The 18,639-nt window shown below is 33.0% G+C and overlaps 1 protein-coding gene across 1 annotated transcript; it reads right to left on the reverse strand.

The window, feature by feature from the left end:
• Positions 1-21: 21 nt before the first annotated feature.
• On the reverse strand, positions 22-4,544 carry LOC103851717 (myb-like protein D). The gene is made up of 3 exons (XM_009128596.3): positions 3,268-4,544; positions 1,114-1,361; positions 22-657 (listed from the first exon to the last, which is right to left on the reverse strand). Exons 2-3 carry the CDS (start codon positions 1,357-1,359, stop codon positions 211-213), a joined length of 693 nt encoding a protein of 230 aa, XP_009126844.2. The 5' UTR covers positions 1,360-1,361; positions 3,268-4,544; the 3' UTR covers positions 22-210.
• Positions 4,545-18,639: the final 14,095 nt, after the last annotated feature.

Genomic DNA, 18,639 nt, shown 5'->3' on the forward strand with positions numbered 1-18,639 from the left:
ATTAAAGCAAAAATGTATACAGAAAACAAAATACTTCAAGGGTTTATTTTGTCAATGGTTGATCGGTGATTCAGAAACATAATAAGAGCTAATACTAAAGTCAGCAAATCTGGTAAACAATAATACAGTAGTAATAAATCAGACACAAAAGGAAAAAAAAAATCAAGAAGAAGACGAAGGAAAAATAAAGAGTCAGTGAATTAACAAAAATCAAGAAGTTCGGTTAATACTCAATCCTTGAAAGAGCCAATGAGGTCTCTTCTTCTCTCGATCCAACGACGTCGTACTTGGGCTGCTCATAGGCGTGTTTGGTCCACTACTTTCTTGATTATTACTGTTATTGTTATTATTGCTCTGATTATTACAGTTATCTGATGATGATCTAAACGACGTTGTCGATGAGTAGTCCATGTCCTTGTTCGTAGATGAAGAAGACATTCCAATGCTCAATGTCAGTTCTAGTTCGCTCTCTTCAATATGATCCGTAGCTTTGTTCCTCGCTCTAACCTCACTTTCGAGGTCTATGCCTGACCAGCTTCCGGTTCTCTCTCTTGGACCGGTTTGGTCTTTGTTGTTAATAGTACAATATTGGCTTCTATGTTTGAGCTGGTCCATCATCATTTTCTGTATATTATATACTCTATGCAGCTCTCGTACCTGCAATAATCATTTTGTTATATACTTGTATATATGGTTTATCTCAAACCAAATTAGAACAATCAATCCAATCCAAACCAAACAGAAGTTTTGAGCATAAAATACATATATAAATGAAGTAAATATACTGAACTTGTCCAACCCAATATGAGTATATAAACTAGGTAATAGAGAAATGTAATTCGTTTGTATCTAAAGACTATAACTATTAATATCCAAAGAGCTATAAAGTTGATTAATATCCAGTAAATATGAGTATATAAACCAGGTAATCGAGTTTGAATCACTCCAAGCAGATCCATATATATATACTCTTTTATTTTTAGTTTGGTTACTTCAACAAAAATGAAAAATCTGATGTTCTGAACCAGAACTGAACACGAAACAAATTAAAATTGAATAATCAGATCCTTATATATGCGCAACATATGCATGCGTTAGTATATATATACGTACCTGTTGCTTGAAAACATCTTCTTGGGTTTGCATTGTATGTCTGATCGATTCAGCTTTTTGCTTTTCAAGAGACCTATCCATTGGCCTTATAACAAAATCTCTTTCTTCCTCCTCTTTGTTGTATGTCAACGTATCCTTTGAAGATTTTCGTTGACCATTAACACTAAATCTGATAAATCCACCACGATTAACACTCTTTAACCCAAATGAGTTTGTCGTAATTGGCTCAACAATCTTTGTTCCCATGCCTGAAACGTATTCACACACTTCAGAAACATTTGATCACTTAAATTGTATGTGTGTGTATACATGTGATTATGATGTTGATGGAGCAATCGTCAGAAGCCACTACTAGTTTGAAGTGATGGGTTAATAGACAAAAGAAGGTTGACTAGTGGGTCACAATTTTGAATTTGATTAGATTCTATCTCATGGTCTTTTCTCTCAAAGCCAAGCTTTTTAGTAACCGAATCAAAATGTCTTTCTGATCACCACCAAATCGATGGATACACAAGTTAGCCACAAATTACTGGGTTATAATTAAAATAAAAAAGTTGTTAGTAATCAGAGAAATGGAAGATTAGAAATTTCAAAATAAAATGACTAAGCTATTTTTCTGACAAAAATGATCTTCCACGATTTTTTTTCTTCTGGACAACATTATACGACTGCTCCCACTAATAAGGTAACATTACAAAATAATTTTCAACGGAAACTGAATTATTTACTTTTATAACCAATGCAAAATATCTAGATTATTTCTCTTAGTACTATATATATACTATCCATGAAAAAGCATTGCTATGAAAATAAGATATCTTAATCTTATGTAGTAAACGATTCAAAAATATGATTCTATAACTAAATGGGTTTAGTAATGATGCAAAATAGTACCATAATATCATTTTCACTACTATTCTTTTGTTGGTAGTTTGACTACTAAAGTTTAAAATAGAATTATTCGACTCGTCACTTGCAATAAGTATAAAATGTTTGGTGAAGTTTGGCAAATGACGATAAAAAAAGAGCAAGTTGTTGATTTTTTTCAGTTGCTTTTTGGATAAGCATAATTTATATAGAATATGAGAAATTAAGAATTGTTAAGAGAAAACAGTAGATGGCAAAAAAAAAGATAGACTATACAAAACATTGTTGTTAAAAAAAAGATTACAAAACAACAAAAAACACTATTCGAGCAGTCGGTTTAAAATCAAATAAGATTTTCTTATTAGTATAACTTGATGATCATATATATATATATAAAAACGAATATATTATGTATATATATATATATATATCTGTCACATCGTCCATAATGCTCTTGCATTTATGCAAAGGGGACTGTGTCGCCTAAGTTTCCACTGATACTTGTTTCCTTCAATGTTTGAAAAAGTTGTCTACACATAAATCATATCAATAACTTATCTATGACTCATGTACTTACATCTGTGATCTATCTATCCACACGCGCGCATGTACATAAAAGACATGAGAAAATCATGTCTATGCATCTAATATTTGTAGGGAACCAAATTACCTCAATAGGATAAGACAAGGGCAATAATTTGGTTGAAAGATAACGTTTAATAAGTTCAACGATAACGTTTGTGATATATATGTATATTTCTATAAATATATCTGCTTCGCTATCAACATTTGATTATTAACTATACTTTTTTTTTTGTAAACATGTTAAAATATATTACCAATTTTGGTTATTTACAGAAGTTACGATGAAAACGGGTAGCAGAAAAAAATAAAAGACTAAACAACGACCAAGAACAAATGAAAAACGTAACAGTTAGGGAAGAAGGAGAGGAGAATACTACATACAAACATATTATTAACTATACTATTCACAGAGGTCTTGAAATTTAAAACAAACTTAAGCCAATTGTGACTTTCTTTTTTCTCTTCATATACATATATTTGTATTATATATTTGCACAGAAAGTGCCACTTGTATACAGATCTGTTCCATTGTACAAACGCACACACATATACATGTATAGCAACCCTTTCTATAAATAGTTCATCACTTGCATCGATCCGTAAAATACCCACCGAAATGAATATATATACTCTATAAAAGTTACCAAAAAATTACCTGGACAATGAAAGCACCAAAAAAAAAAGTAAAAAAAAAAAAATTACCTGGAAAGAAGAGTGGCCAAGCTGTGATTCTCTCCAAAGAAGGTCATTGATAACATGCATGTTCTAATTAGCTCATGCCCCAAAACTCACTTTAAGAAGCCCTTCAAGACGCACTCCACTGCACTTACCTTAAAGAAAATGTTTCTTTACCAATTTCCTCCAAAACATAACATAATAAGTAATCCAGAATCTGAGAGATCACTTTAAGATTTTGTCTACAACAATATAAAGCAGTGTGGAAGGAGGAATAGAGATATAGAAAGAGGAGGGTAGAGAGAGAAGATGGAATAATGGGAACCGGCAGCTAAGGCAATGCTTTAAATGAAATAAGGATAAAAAAACACATACTAATATATATATTGTGATGGAAGTTAAATAGTTCTGAAAGGCTAATTTTTGACAGGCTGTGGTATTTGTGAAGGAGGCAAGGAAAAGGCTGAGAGTTATCTTATAGCAAGCTGAGAATTTTCATATGCTTACTTGCTTGGCTTTCATCAACAGATAGAGAAGACACAAGGCAATGACTACTTTCTTAATAAAAAAAAGGTCTCTAACTTGAGAGTCATTTTTTCTCTTCACGAAGATGATTTTGGTTTGATTGATTTACATGTCACAATATAAAAAATGATTTTTTTAGAATATATAAAAATATATTGGAAGAAAATGTTCACCATGTTGTAGTTTTACCTCAAAGATGATAAATTGTTATGTTCAAGAATTTACATATATATATATATATATATATATTAAATATTAATGATAAAATATAGAATCCTAATTCTTATGAAAGTATATTCTGTAAATTATGTGTAATTTTCTTGCAAGCGGCGGTATGAAATAACTATACAAACGATGAACTAGAAAATGATTTTCTAGCCAATATATTCCTGACAAGTTCTCACTGGACATGATCAAGATATTATTTTATAACAACCAATTGAAGACAAAGCTTCTATCTTCTTTGTAACAAAATCCTGCCGTGCAAACCCTTTTGTCAAAAAAAAAAAAAAACTGCCGTCTCGTTTTTGTAGTATTTTTACAAACTAAAATGATTCCACGTTCTATATATTCTTTACTAATGCAAATAAAGATGTATATATTCTCCACCATCATCATCCGTACGGGGTATTATCCAACCATACAAAACCCCATGATTGTCATTTTTGATCTGACACCAAGTTAAGTTAGAGATATCCCTTATACTAAATCACTTGTTTATAAATGGGATAATAACTTTTCCATTTTCGTTTCCCTGTGATGATTTTATAAATTTTTTTTTTTGAATGCATATGAATACGTTTTGTACATATATAATGGAAATTAAAATATATAGTTGATGTTTGAATTAGCTAGGAGCTTCTATCAAACCCTAGATTCACACAAATTTGTCGGGGACGAGTGCATATAGGCTGACCGACCTACCGCCCGGATAAAATTCGTAAAGAACTAATGATAACTTTGCTTCAAAGTCTATAAAACATGAGTGTTACAAAAAAAAAAAAAAAAAAAAAAGTCTATAAAACATGTTATAAATAGTGTAATAAGTTGCTAGCAACATCTTTATAAACGAAAGTATTAATCTTCATTTTATCCAAAAATTGTTTTGAATAGTGTAATTACATTATTTCTTGATTTATTGGAAATGATTTGGCAAAATGTCAACCGGTCAATTAATAATCGATGAAGTCTTAGATTATCAATTATTTATCAAAACTGATTATACGTAAATGAATATACATATGAGTGATATATAAACTTGTACAAAATGATTCATTGTGTTTTGTTTTAAATATGCCAAATGAAAAAGATGAACCATAACAATTAAAACCATAAAAATAGAACTTAAGCTTCTTCATAAGACTCCAAATTAAACAACCCATCAAAGAATAGAAAAGAAAAATTATCAGCACATGATGTAATGGAATTTATTATTTATAATATAATATATAAATGATATACTGTGGTTATTTTAATATGGCTTGTCTTAACTTGTTTCATTTTAACAAAAAAAACTTGTTTCATTTTCTCCTCTCAAACAAATCTACTGCTAACATGGTTTTTGTTTCCGGTTCAAGAAAAAGAAAAGAAATCTACTGCTAACATGGGCTTTGATTAGCACCGACTTATGGTAATTATTTTTGAATTAATATAGGTCAATATCATAATAATAATGATTATTGCTCATTAGTTCATTAATTACTTAGAAATACTATTGTATATGAGTTATTCTAGAGTTCATAGATCTAGCTGATCTTTTAAGTTTCAACTAATTGCTGGTGCATTAAGAAACACATCTCATAGTATTTTTTTTTTGTTGAAATGTTAAATTTATTTGTCAACAAAAGAAAAAAATGTTTACAATACGAGAGGATTTGGAAAAATAGGTAGAGGCATTAGCTTAGGAAAAAAATAATAATTGATAAACTAAGTGGTTCTTCCCATCTCATAGTATTTTGCTATTACTATCCTTAAATCCAGATCCCAAAATAAGTACTGTATCTCAATAAATATAAAATTCAACAAATAAAAAAACTATATTGGTCTGCGTTTAATATTTAATTCCAGGATTTTGTAATAGAAAAATAAAATGATTCCTTCCGCGGATGCATGCGTATGTTATTAAACTAATATAATTTCAATAATGTGATTATTGTAGAGAAAAAGAGCTGGCTGGATTCGCGGAACCATGTGAGACGAGAAGCAAGGAGGAAACAAACTCGTACTATATAGAAATCTAAACCCAAACAAAACATGATCTCAAGTACAATACTTAAGAGTAATTAGAGACACGATCTTTGCTTTTATTGGCTTAAATAAAATCGGACTTGTTTAGCGTTCCCAAAGTTTGAATCTGCAAGTCAACATCTAAATTTCGTAATATATATATAGAGACCAATATTTACAATGTTTTTTGATGTGGATATATTATATTTGTAAGAGATAAACGGTGACGGCCGAACTGGGAGTACACACGGTAGAAAATAAAGCGTAATCAGAACCGGTTCTTAACAGAAACAGATGAAGCATATGTTTTGGGGCCAGCAGCGTTAATTAATATTTTGGGGCCAAATTTTGCAAAGTTATCGTTAGTTCATTGATTTATCAAGCCGTACTTATTGGATCAGGACACGTGTTCAAGACATATGAATTGTCTAGGGTTAAATAATTTCTTTTATTAAAAACTTGGGACCAAATTTATTTTGAGAAAAAGACTAAAATAGCACTAAATCAAGTTTTTGTTTCCAAATTAGCACTCAAGGTCAAAAGTCACAAAATAACATTCAAGAGGTAGAGTTTAGGGTTTAGAATTTAGGGTTTAGAGTTTAGAGTTTAAGTTTTAGGGTTTAGAGTTGAGAAGTGAAGTTTTGGGGATAAAATTTCAAATTTTGAAAAACAAAAAAAAATTAAATTTTTCAAAAGATAAAATGCTATTTCGGTGATTTTAGTTTTTGAGTACTATTTTTGTGATATAAACTTAGAAATGTGCTATTTTACAGATTTCTCCTATTATTTTTATGGCTCTTCTTTAATTTCCACGAAAATAATAGTTTTACAATTTCTATTTGTTTCACAAACATAATAATTTGATAACTTTTTATTTTGTCCATATTAGTTAAAACACGTACTACATATAATATTTTTTATAAATTATGTATTAAAATAAAATTATTTTAAATGTTTTAACTCTCTTTTAAAAAGTGTGCGAAAGCTTCAAAACAACGATCCTTACGAAAATATACCTTTTACCTCCTTTTAAGTTTAGATGTTTGTTAAACCATTTCTTTTTGCTTTACCTAACACAATTTGTTTGTATACCTGAAATTAATGGGGAAAAAAACTAAAGATAATCAAAGTTATTTTGTCCGCCGCAGACTAAGATGATACGATATAAGAACAGACGAATAAGAATAGACATGTGTGCTATCTAAATATGAATAATATTCTTTTCATCGTAATATAAATTAATTTGTATTGTTGTTATACCCAAACAATCACCTATTGATTTTTTTTTTTTTTGACAAAAGGAAAACAAGAATCCAACCGAGAAATCATCCAAATATTTTAATTGAAAATAGCACACAATATGCATTTGGATTAAACTGAATTAAAACAATTCACTTTACTAAAACTTCTCAGGTAATTCTTATGTATTCAAAAAGCGTGTTTTAGGTTGTTCATGTTGACAGAAGAGAAAAGAAGGTTAAGGTTTGGAAACCAAAGAAGGAAACTGTTTCAGAAAGCAATTCTGTTTCTGAAACAGAGAAGAACAGTGTGGGTCAAGAAAGAGACAAACTGATAAGGGCAGAAACAAGTTTTGTGAACAATAAAATGGGCTTACAAGAAAGAAGAACGAGGCCCACTCAACTCATTCAGAAGATGGAACCAACGGCTATAACAGCACATGGAAAAGAGAAGGAAGAAAAGGACAAGAGGAGTGGTCCTGCAGTGTACGTTTCAGATCGTCCAATAGCGTTGAAGAACAGATTTCATGTGCTGGAATCTAATGAAGAAACTGAGACTTAATTGACAGCAAGGAGACACTTTAGGGTTTTAACTTTCAGTATAAATATATCTCCATGTTGTAAAAACAATCTTTAAGCAATCTTAATAAAATGAAAAGCTTCATCTTGTTCCCTTTACTCTAGACTTGTCTCTGTTTACATGGTATCAGAGCTCAGTGAGCAAATCCTGAGCCATGGAAAACACTCTAGATCTATACTCACAACCAAAACTCAATATTTCAAACTGTGTTACTATCAAACTCACTGAAAGAAACTACATTCACTGGAAGCGACAGCTTGAATCTTTTCTCTCTGGTGTAGATCTTCTTGGTTTCATCAATGGAGCTTCTCCTTTGCCTGTCCCTTCTATACATGTTCCAAACATAGCTGGAGGTTACCGTGATGTTCCAAACCCTGATTATCAACAATGGGTCACATCTGATCAGATTGTTCAGGCCTGGCTTGTAGGGTCTCTTTCTGAAGACATTCTCAGTGTTGTGCTTGGGGCTCAGACAGCTCAGGAGGTTTGGGTCTCACTAGGCAACCACTTCAACAGGGTCTCCTCCTCTCGGTTATTTGAACTTCAAAGGCATCTTCAAACGGTTTCCAAATCCAACAAGTCCATGAGTGACTATCTGAAAGAAATCAAAGGTCTGTGTGATCAACTCAACTCCGTGGGAAGTCCAGTTACTGAGAAGATGAAAATCTTTGCGGCTTTACAAGGTCTTGGTAGAGAATATGAACCTATAAAGACAAGTGTGGAGGGAACTATGGATTCACCTCAGGCTCCTACCTTTGAAGATATTGTACCTCGCCTCACTGGTTTTGAAGATAGAATCAAATCTTATGAAGCTTCTCAGACATCTGTGTCTCCTCATCTCGCTTTTCATGTCTCATCCACTGATCAAGGCTACTCCCAAAACCCCAACTACTCTCAACAGCTTCCCCACTTCACTCAATACAGAGGTCGAGGGGGCAATAATGGGCGTTCTGGTTACAATATAGGCAGAGGATACTCCACTAGAGGACGGGGCTTCTATCAGCAAAGCGCTTCTTCAAACAACACTCAGGGAGACTCCTCTGCTCGACCTTCTTGCCAGATTTGTGGACGCTTTGGTCACAATGCTCTAAAATGCTACAGACGGTTTGATATATCTTATCAAAGTGAAGATCTTCCCCCTGCCATGGCTGCACTTCATGTCTCAAATGATCCTCCGAGCTCTGATCAAACTTACATTGGAACAGAATGGTATCCTGACACCGCAGCGTCAGCTCATGTTACTAACTCTCATCAGAACCTACAGACATCTCAAGCGTACCAAGGTAATGATTCAGTCATGGTAGCTGATGGTAACTTTCTTCCAATAACTCACATAGGTACGGTTCCTCTACAGTCCTCCTCTGGGTCTTCAGGTACTCTGTCTTTGAATAATGTCTTAGTATGTACTAACATTGCTAAATCATTGATGACTGTGTCCAGGATGACTGTAGACTATCCTTGTGAATTTACATTTGATTGTGATGGTGTGTATGTTAAGGACAAGCGCACCAAACAAGTTCTGACCCAAGGAAGCAGACATAAGGATCTTTATGTCCTGGAAAACTCAACCTTTACAGCATTCTACACAGCAAGACAAGTGGCTGCTAGTGCAGAGGTGTGGCATAGAAGATTGGGTCATCCAAGTGCTGAGATTCTTCAAAATTTATCTACTAGTAGAGTCATTAGTATAAATAAAAGCATGTCCAAGATCTGTGATTCATGTCAACTTGGCAAAAGTGCTAAACTCCCTTTTTCTAGTTCAATTTATGTGTCCACTAAACCTCTTGAGAGGGTGCATTGTGATCTTTGGGGACCTTCTCCCGTTAGTTCGGTTCAAGGTTTCAAATTCTATGCTATCTTTGTGGATAATGTTTCGAGATTTTGTTGGTTCTATCCAATGCGACAGAAGTCAGACTTTCTACAAATCTTTATCATGTGGCAAACTATGGTTGAGAAACAACTGAATCAAAAGATTCTTGTGTTCCAATGTGATGGAGGAGGTGAGTTTACAAGCAAAAACTTTGTGACTCATCTCTCAAATCATGGAATCAAGCAGATGATCTCATGTCCTTACACTCCTCAACAAAATGGGCTAGCTGAGCGGAAGCACATACACATAACAGAGCTTGGGTTGTCTATGCTGTTTGATGGGAAGGTGCCTCAGCAATACTGGGTTGAAGCCTTCTTCACTTCAAACTTCCTCGGTAATCTCCTTCCTTCATCGGCTCTCTCGGGTAACAAAAGTCCTTATGAAGCCCTCTACAACAAGAAACCTGAGTACTCAGCGCTGAGAATCTTTGGCAGTGCTTGCTATCCCTTACTGAGACCATATGCTTCAAACAAACTCGATCCGAAATCTCTGCAATGCGTCTTTCTCGGCTACAATGAAAAATATAAAGGTTATCGATGTCTCTATCCACCAACAGGAAAAGTTTACATCAACAGACATGTTCTGTTTGATGAACAGGCTCTTCCCTTTGCTACTACATATTCCTTTCTTCATCAACAACACAACACTCCTCTGGTTTCAGCGTGGAAACAAAGCTTTATGCCATCTCAACATCAGTCGGATCCAGAAGAACCTGTCAATGCCTCACCTCAGACGATTGTGACTCAATCCAGTCCAAATATTATTCCTCTACAGACTGTTCCCCAAAACATTGCTTCTATATCTCCTTTGGCTCCTGTGCACAACGGTGGTTCCTCTCAGTCACCGGCAGCAGAACATCCTGTGAACTCAGCTTCATCATCTGATACATCAAGTTCATTCTCAAGGTCTGGTCGTTCTGCTTCAGTTCAGTTTGGAACCTTGCCATCAGTGAGTCTGCTAAATGATCTGAACACAGAATCATCATCAAATCCACAACAAACTACTTCTGCTCCAGCTCCTGAGATCAGCAACCGTCTACATAAAGAAACACAGAATACTACTGAGTACGTAGCTCCTACAACTCAATCAACTTCTGAGCCATCATCAAGTCTGTCTACCCATCCGATGGTGACTAGATCTAAAGCTGGCATTTCTAAACCCAATCCAAGATACGTTCTCTTCTCTGTTACATTGGATCGATCAGAACCAAGAACCGTGACTGAAGCTCTGAAGCATCCTGGCTGGAAGGGAGCCATGACAGAAGAGATGGTGTCTTTTGATGAAACTGATACCTTCACGTTGGTTCCATATCATCCTGATATGCATATTTTAGGATGCAGATGGATATTCCGGGTGAAGCTAAATGTTGATGGCACTGTAAAATGCTTACGGTCTAGGTTGGTGGTGAAAGGCTATGATCAAGAAGAAGGAATCGATTATTTAGACACCTATAGTCCTGTGGTTAAATCACCTACTATCCGAGCCATTCTTCATCTAGCAACAGTCAACAAATGGGACATCAGACAGCTAGATGTTAAGCATGCCTTCCTATATGGAGATTTGGAGGAAACCGTTTATATGCATCAACCTCCGGGATTCATCAATTCAGAGAAACCAACTCATGTTTGCAAGCTTCATAAAGCTATCTACGGTCTAAAACAAGCTCCAAGAGCTTGGTTTAACAGATTCAGTGATTTTCTTATAGTCTTTGGCTTCACCTGCAGCATAAGAGATCCTTCCTTGTTTATCTATCGCAAGAATGGAGACATAATGCTTCTGTTACTTTATGTGGATGATATAGCTCTGACCGGGAGCAACAATGATCTAATTAGCTCTTTGCTGGACGCTCTAAACAAAGAGTTCAGGATGAAGGATTTAGGTCAGTTTCACTATTTTCTTGGTCTACAAGCTCACTTTCTCTCAAATGGAATGTTCTTAAATCAGGAAAAGTATGCTGAGGATCTACTTCACATCTCAGGGATGTCGGAGTGCACTCCAGTAGCGACTCCTCTACCTCTACAACTTCATCGAGTTCCAGACGAATCACCTTTGTTCTCTCAGCCAACATACTTCAGAAGCTTGGCAGGAAAATTACAATATCTCACTTTGACTAGGCCTGACCTTCAGTTTGCAGTAAATTATATCTGCCAAAAGATGCATGCTCCAACTGAAACGGATTTTCACCTACTGAAGAGAGTATTAAGGTATCTTCGAGGTACTACCAATTATGGCATTTCCTTTCACTCAGAAACAGACTCGGCGGTTAGAGCTTACAGTGACAGTGATTGGGGTGGCTGTCCAGACACTAGAAGATCAACAGGAGGTTTCTGCACTTTCTTGGGGTCTAATATTATCTCTTGGTCAGCTCAAAAACAACAATCTGTTTCTAGAAGCTCCACAGAAGCTGAGTATAGAACTCTATCAGACACAGCTGCTGAACTTGTGTGGCTTCTCAACCTGATGCGTGAAATTGGAATGCCTCACACAGCTCCACCAGAATTGTATTGTGACAATCTCTCTGCGGTTTATCTATCAGCAACTCCAGCCATGCATAAACGCTCCAAACACTTTGAAGTGGACTTTCATTTTGTGCGAGAAAGGGTAGCTTCAGGTTCTTTGATTGTACATCATATACCAGGAGTGCTTCAGATAGCTGACATATTTACTAAATCCCTTTCGACTCAAAACTTCCAGAATCTTAGAATCAAACTTGGTGTAGTCGGAACTCCTACACAAAGTTTGAGGGGGCATGTTGACAGAAGAGAAAAGGAGGTTAAGGTTTGGAAACCAAAGAAGGAAACTGTTTCAGAAAGCAACTCTGTTTCTGAAACAGAGAAGAACAGTGTGGGTCAAGAAAGAGACAAGCTGATAAGGGCAGAGACAAGCTTTGTGAACAATGAAATGGGCTTACAAGAAAGAAGAACGAGGCCCACTCAACTCATTCAGAAGATGGAACCAACAGCTATAACAGCACATGGAAAAGAGAAGGAAGAAAAGGACAAGAGGAGTGGTCCTGCAGTGTACGTTTCAGATCGTCCAATAGCGTTGAAGAACAGATTTCATGTACTGGAATCCAATGAAGAAACTGAGACTTAATTGACAGCAAGGAGACACTCTAGGGTTTTAACTTTCAGTATAAATACATGTCCATGTTGTAAAAACAATCTTTAAACAATCTTAATAAAATGAAAAGCTTCATCTTGTTCCCTTTACTCTAGATTTGTCTCTGTTTACAGTTCACACATATTAACAAACAATGAATAATTGTTTTTGTCTATTATTTTCTAGTTTTACTTTAACTTTTTTTAAAAAAAAATATTTACTTTCTAATCAAATTTAACCATTATATTTTTGCTTTTGAATTTCTATTTTAATTTTAAAATAAAAGGTATTAACTGAAATTAAAAATATCAATTTTTAAAATATAATAACAAAATTTATAATATCAATTTTTTAAATACAGAAGGATTAGTTTTTTATTTTCTTAATAGGAACCTTATATTATTTACACTCCCATGATTTTTAAGAGTCTATTATTCTATTCTATAAAACTATATCCCCTAAATGGCGAAAACAAGGAGGGGTGACTTTGTTATCTTATTATTATGGTCCATTGATTTGATGAATGTAAAAGGACAGAAAAATAAGGGACTTAAACTGAAGTGACGGCATGCGGAAGCAAGTGAGAGTTAATAGATTTGGGATTAATAACAAGAGTTCTCTAATAACAACAAGAGCTAGCACGCGTTGTAGCCTTTCTAACACACACTGTGGGTCACGTCCCTACGCCACTATATTGACTACGCCACTATAATAACAACAAGAGCTAGCACGCGTTTTGAAACTGCCACTATTTCGTTTAATGCAAAAAACAGACACAAAATATCGCTGCAATAAAATTTAGTGAAAACCCAAAATACCTACATAAACTATTAGTGAACCAACAGTACCATAAGCAGAACCGTGCTTAGAGGCTTTTGAAAAAGGCATTTACCTAGGGCTCCCAAATTTTGTAGAAATTGGCCTCAAATTACAAAAAAAAAAATACTTTTACATGGAAGTTAACATATTCTCTTAGTTAGATTTTTATTTTTATTTGAATTTAAATTAGACTTCTGTTTAAAGTAACTAGGTTTGTGATCATTTTTGCTATATTTTAAATAAAACTATAAAGATTATATTCTAAAAAACTGTAAATATTTGATCACATTGGTCTTTTCTTTTATATGCTATGAGTTAGATTTATTTTATATATTTATGAGAATTTGATAAAGAAAATATAATATTTTCAATATATAGTTTATTATAGTTAATTTAAATGCTAAGATTTACTTTTTGACAGCTACCAACGTTTCAATCAAAAATTTATATCTTTGTATTTATATTACAAATTCATACTTTTTGTTCATGATTTAAAAAATTTATTTTATAAAATTTTGGTGAAAAAAATTTAGATAACGTTTATGTAATAATTCAAAACTTTTGAGTGTTATATATATATTATTAAAAATATATCATGTAAAATATATTTTTAAACTCGCCTCGAGCCTCCAAAAACCTTTGCACGGCACTGACCATAAGTGATCAACCAACAATACTGGGATGTTTTATCAAAAAAAAAAACAATACTGGGATGTGTTGCTTTGCCAAAAAGTGCCACCGAAGTAAAAATGAAACCCACATACCACCCAAAGCAACCAACCTCCTCGCTAATTGTAACCTCCTCGCTAATTGCTGCCTACGAGAACCAAAAGACAATTTTGCTTCACAATGCCTTCAAGTTTTTTCTGATGCCAATCATGATCAATCAAATACAAAATATGACCAAGAGCTAACCACCATTGAAGCTTATCGGCGCTATTACAGTTGAAACGAGGTCGGTAAACGAAATCATACGAGAGAGACCATTGGAGCTGCCACAAAATGGCCATAGACGACCACATCGTACATCATCTCTTCTTTTCTCCACGTGCATATGCCAGTAGCACCAATCCACACTAGAAAACTACAAGCTAAACGTGCTTCCGAAGTTGCAAGATCTTGGCGTTGATTGAATGGATGCGACACACCAAGACCCAGTCATGGTGTCCAAGGAAGGACCCACGCTTTCATGAGGTACGTGCCATATGTTAGTTAACTTATAAAAATTTGTACAAAAGTAGGTCCAGTTAGAGATTAGCAGCTCTGTTTGAACAAAAAAAAAAAGTTGTCAGCTTTTTGGTTAAAAAAATTCATTAGTGCCCCATGTATCTCAAGTTCAAACCGTGAACTGGTTTTCGTTTTCAGATTATTTTACACATTGTACTATATTTTAATCACTTTTTCATGAAACAAGTCTTCATTTTTCCCTTGTTCTCTATTACCTAATAGAAAAAAAATATTTTCTTCCTTTTATTTAAATATAAGTTACTTTATTTAAGTTTTACTTTAAATATTATTTTTATCAAGTTTTTATTTTCCAATATTTAAATTAGAAAATAACTAAAATGATTTTTTTTTTCAAAATAAAGTTATGTATAATAGAATTTTTTAAATATTATTAAATATTTAGCATTATATAAATGATATCTTTTTATTTGACTTATTTTAAAAATAAATATAAAAATTGAAAAGAGTAAAGTATTTTTTTTTAAAATATACTATAATATAACATAAAATTATAATGAACAATTTAATTAATAATATTATTTTAATGTATACGTATATATTTATGATAAACATTTACAAATATATCTTATGCCTGATGTTAATTTTTTTTGGGGTCCGTCTCTGGTGCACTAAAGCAAAGACCAAAGCCTCTATGCAACATAGACCAAAAAGATGCTGATCTAACTGACTGTACACTATATCTAAAGGAAGAGCTGTCACTTGCCACTGTCTCACCAAGAAGATTAAAATGTAGATGAAAATTTGAAATCCACCTTCAAAACCCTGAGAGTCGACTCCTAATCATGATGACAGCAGAAAACCGAAACAAACATCGGATCCAACCGTGGTTCCTTTGTTAGTGATACTTCTTAAGTAACCAACATATCATAAGGAAAAGTAAAAAAAAAAGGAGCAAAAGAAGAAAAAAGGGGAAAACATAAAGAAACTTTTTGGTGGCGATGTTTCTACACGCACACACCAAATGCGTAGTTGGTGAAAACTGTTAATCGGTGTGAGAAAATAGAAAAAAGATAAAAAAAATTAATTATATTTTTATTGTTAAAAATCAATAATTATTTTCACTTGAAGGTAAATAAAAGGAATTATGTCTAAAGAAAATCATCTATTAAATCATATTGGTATCAATGTTTATATATTTTTATAAGATCCAATCAAAGATCAATGTAAAGAAAGAAGATCCAGAAGTTGTCATCTTCACTGAGGTCAGAACAAAAACAAAAACAAAAAATTTCTGGTAAAATAGTAATAGATAACAAGTAAATAGTAACAATTGTGTTTAAAATAAAATAATAAAATAATACAATTTCAAAAATATATATTACATACTCTTTTCTTATTTTTGTACTTTATGTTTTAGTGTATTTTTGTTTTAAATTTGATAGCGTTTAAAATTTTACATGTTTAAAATTTTTCATGAAAATTTATTAACAATTATTTGCTTATCACCAATGATATTATATATTATTATAATTTTTTATTGGTTGAATTGAGTTAGGTAAAAAATAGTAATATTTTTGTTTAAAAGATGTAAAAAAATAAATATTTTTTATCTATATATATACACAATCCTAAAACATTATCTAATATAAAATGGGACGAGTAGTCAACTTCAACATAATTACAATATCCTCAAGGTTTTCTGAAGCGATTTTTGGGTACTGAATCACACGTGTCGTACTAGACAATAATAGTGGGTCTTCTTCTTGGGGCTATTTCTTCAAGTGCAGCTTCTCCACTTGTCACCCAAATGATGGATTATCCTTTTAAGTTTTTACATAAATTATAAAAACAATTAAATATTCAAATTACCTTTGTTTATTTATTTTACTGAAATTCCAAAATAATATTTTCTTTAATTAAATTAAGAATACAAAAATAAACTAATAAATAAAATTGCATTAAAATCATAAACCATACTTATTTTGTAACAAAAATCTTATTCAACAAGAGACACTATTACATAAATTTTATTTTAAATTATATATAATTTTTATGTTTACAGAAAAAATTGCAAACAACTAAATTTTGCAAATATTTTATAATTTTTAAATTATATTTAATTAATTTATAAAATGCTTTAAACAATATTTTTCTGTAATTTTTATATTTTTAGCTAAAACAACTTATATTATAAACAATAGAGAGTATAATAAAACATGAGATTACAATTCATGCAAACTTAAAAATAATTAATTCCTTGAAGTGATCCTACCAGTGGCGACTGGCGGACCATCAATTATGTTTACCAGTGTCATAATATAGAATTTTTTAAAAATTATAACAAAAGTGTCATTTGGAGGATTGAACCCGAGTTAAGAGGTGTCAAACCCACTAAATCACCATTTATGTTACTGAATCTACACTTTTTAATATATAAAAGAATTTCTTTTTCATAATTTAACATGTGTCAGCTGACCCATCTAATTTCTTAGTGGGTCCTACAGTTTTTTTCTAAAGTAAGATGCCCTGGTAAAATTGATATTTCTGTATCGTGATTCCACAGTTATGTATTTTTTTAATTATAAATACTTAGCTAACTGCAAACTAGACTTGTATAGTTTGTTTTTAATCTTTTTCGTACAGTTATTTATTTGCACGGCTATGCAATTTCATAACTTTTCCAACCAAGTCATCACAGGCTCCCAGCTTAAGATTTATACAAATTAACACGATTTGGATATTATATTTATATGCCAAATGAGTACATTGTTTACTACGTATATAGTATTTTAATATTGTTTATCTATTTTTATAATAGCAATTACAATGGACCAACTAAGGACAACCTCAGCTCCCCCATGCAGTGAATCGGATTCAGAAGATGACTTGGTAACCAATGAAAACGATTAACGACAAAACACCATTAATTATTATTTTTGTATAAAAACACAATTTTAATGCAAAAACAAGCTAGGGAATCTCTTGATGTTTGAGCCAGATGTAGTCTTGTGTGGGATCCAAAATAATGCCTTATTATGTTTTTTTTTTGGTTCTGAGTTTTCGTTTTCACAGAACAGTATCTTTGTTTAATTTAAGTTATCACATGTTGGTCTATAATCGTCCTTTTAAAGTGTACTTGTTCTTCTCAAGTTGCTTATCAATTATTATGGCACTTTTTTTTTTTTTTGATAACTCTGGTATCTGGGCAGCCACATTCCCAACTATCCCCCCGAAAGGGGTCCAGCGCCCCAACGGAAGGGATGTTAAATCCGTTGTGGCTAAGACTCGAATTCGGGTGGCGGACAGTACAGCTGTACCTCCTTTACCACCAAGCTACGAGCGCTTGGTTGAATTATTATGGCACTTCAACAATTGATGTCAATATCGAACCATTAACTTTTGTAACTATTAAACTATAAGATATGAATGATAACTCGTTTTTAGTGTTGATTACGAAGTTAATGGTCATTTGATGTCATTTAGACAAAGTGGATGTAGCAACTCAGGACAGAGACATAAACTATATAACTAATACACCATATCGTACTTGGAAAATATGGTCAGATCCGACATATATCAAGCTTTCTTAGATCGCGATTAGATTTTGGGGGCACTTGTAGGACTAGTCCTTCGATTTGATATTCATTAATATATACATGTACATATATCTTTTCTTAATACCCTTCAGTTGCTAAAAAAAACCTTTGGATCTGACCGAACAAAGGCTAGATACAAGCACTGATTGGTCTACCTATATTATATTATCTCTAGGAAAGGAACCAATCAAGAGGCGAAATACACAATCAGACCCACAGAAGGAGTGATGTGAGAGCTCACGACGACACCACCAG

The sequence above is a fragment of the Brassica rapa genome, chromosome A02 (assembly GCF_000309985.2).
Source record: "Brassica rapa cultivar Chiifu-401-42 chromosome A02, CAAS_Brap_v3.01, whole genome shotgun sequence".
In the NCBI taxonomy this organism is placed as follows: domain Eukaryota; kingdom Viridiplantae; phylum Streptophyta; class Magnoliopsida; order Brassicales; family Brassicaceae; genus Brassica; species Brassica rapa.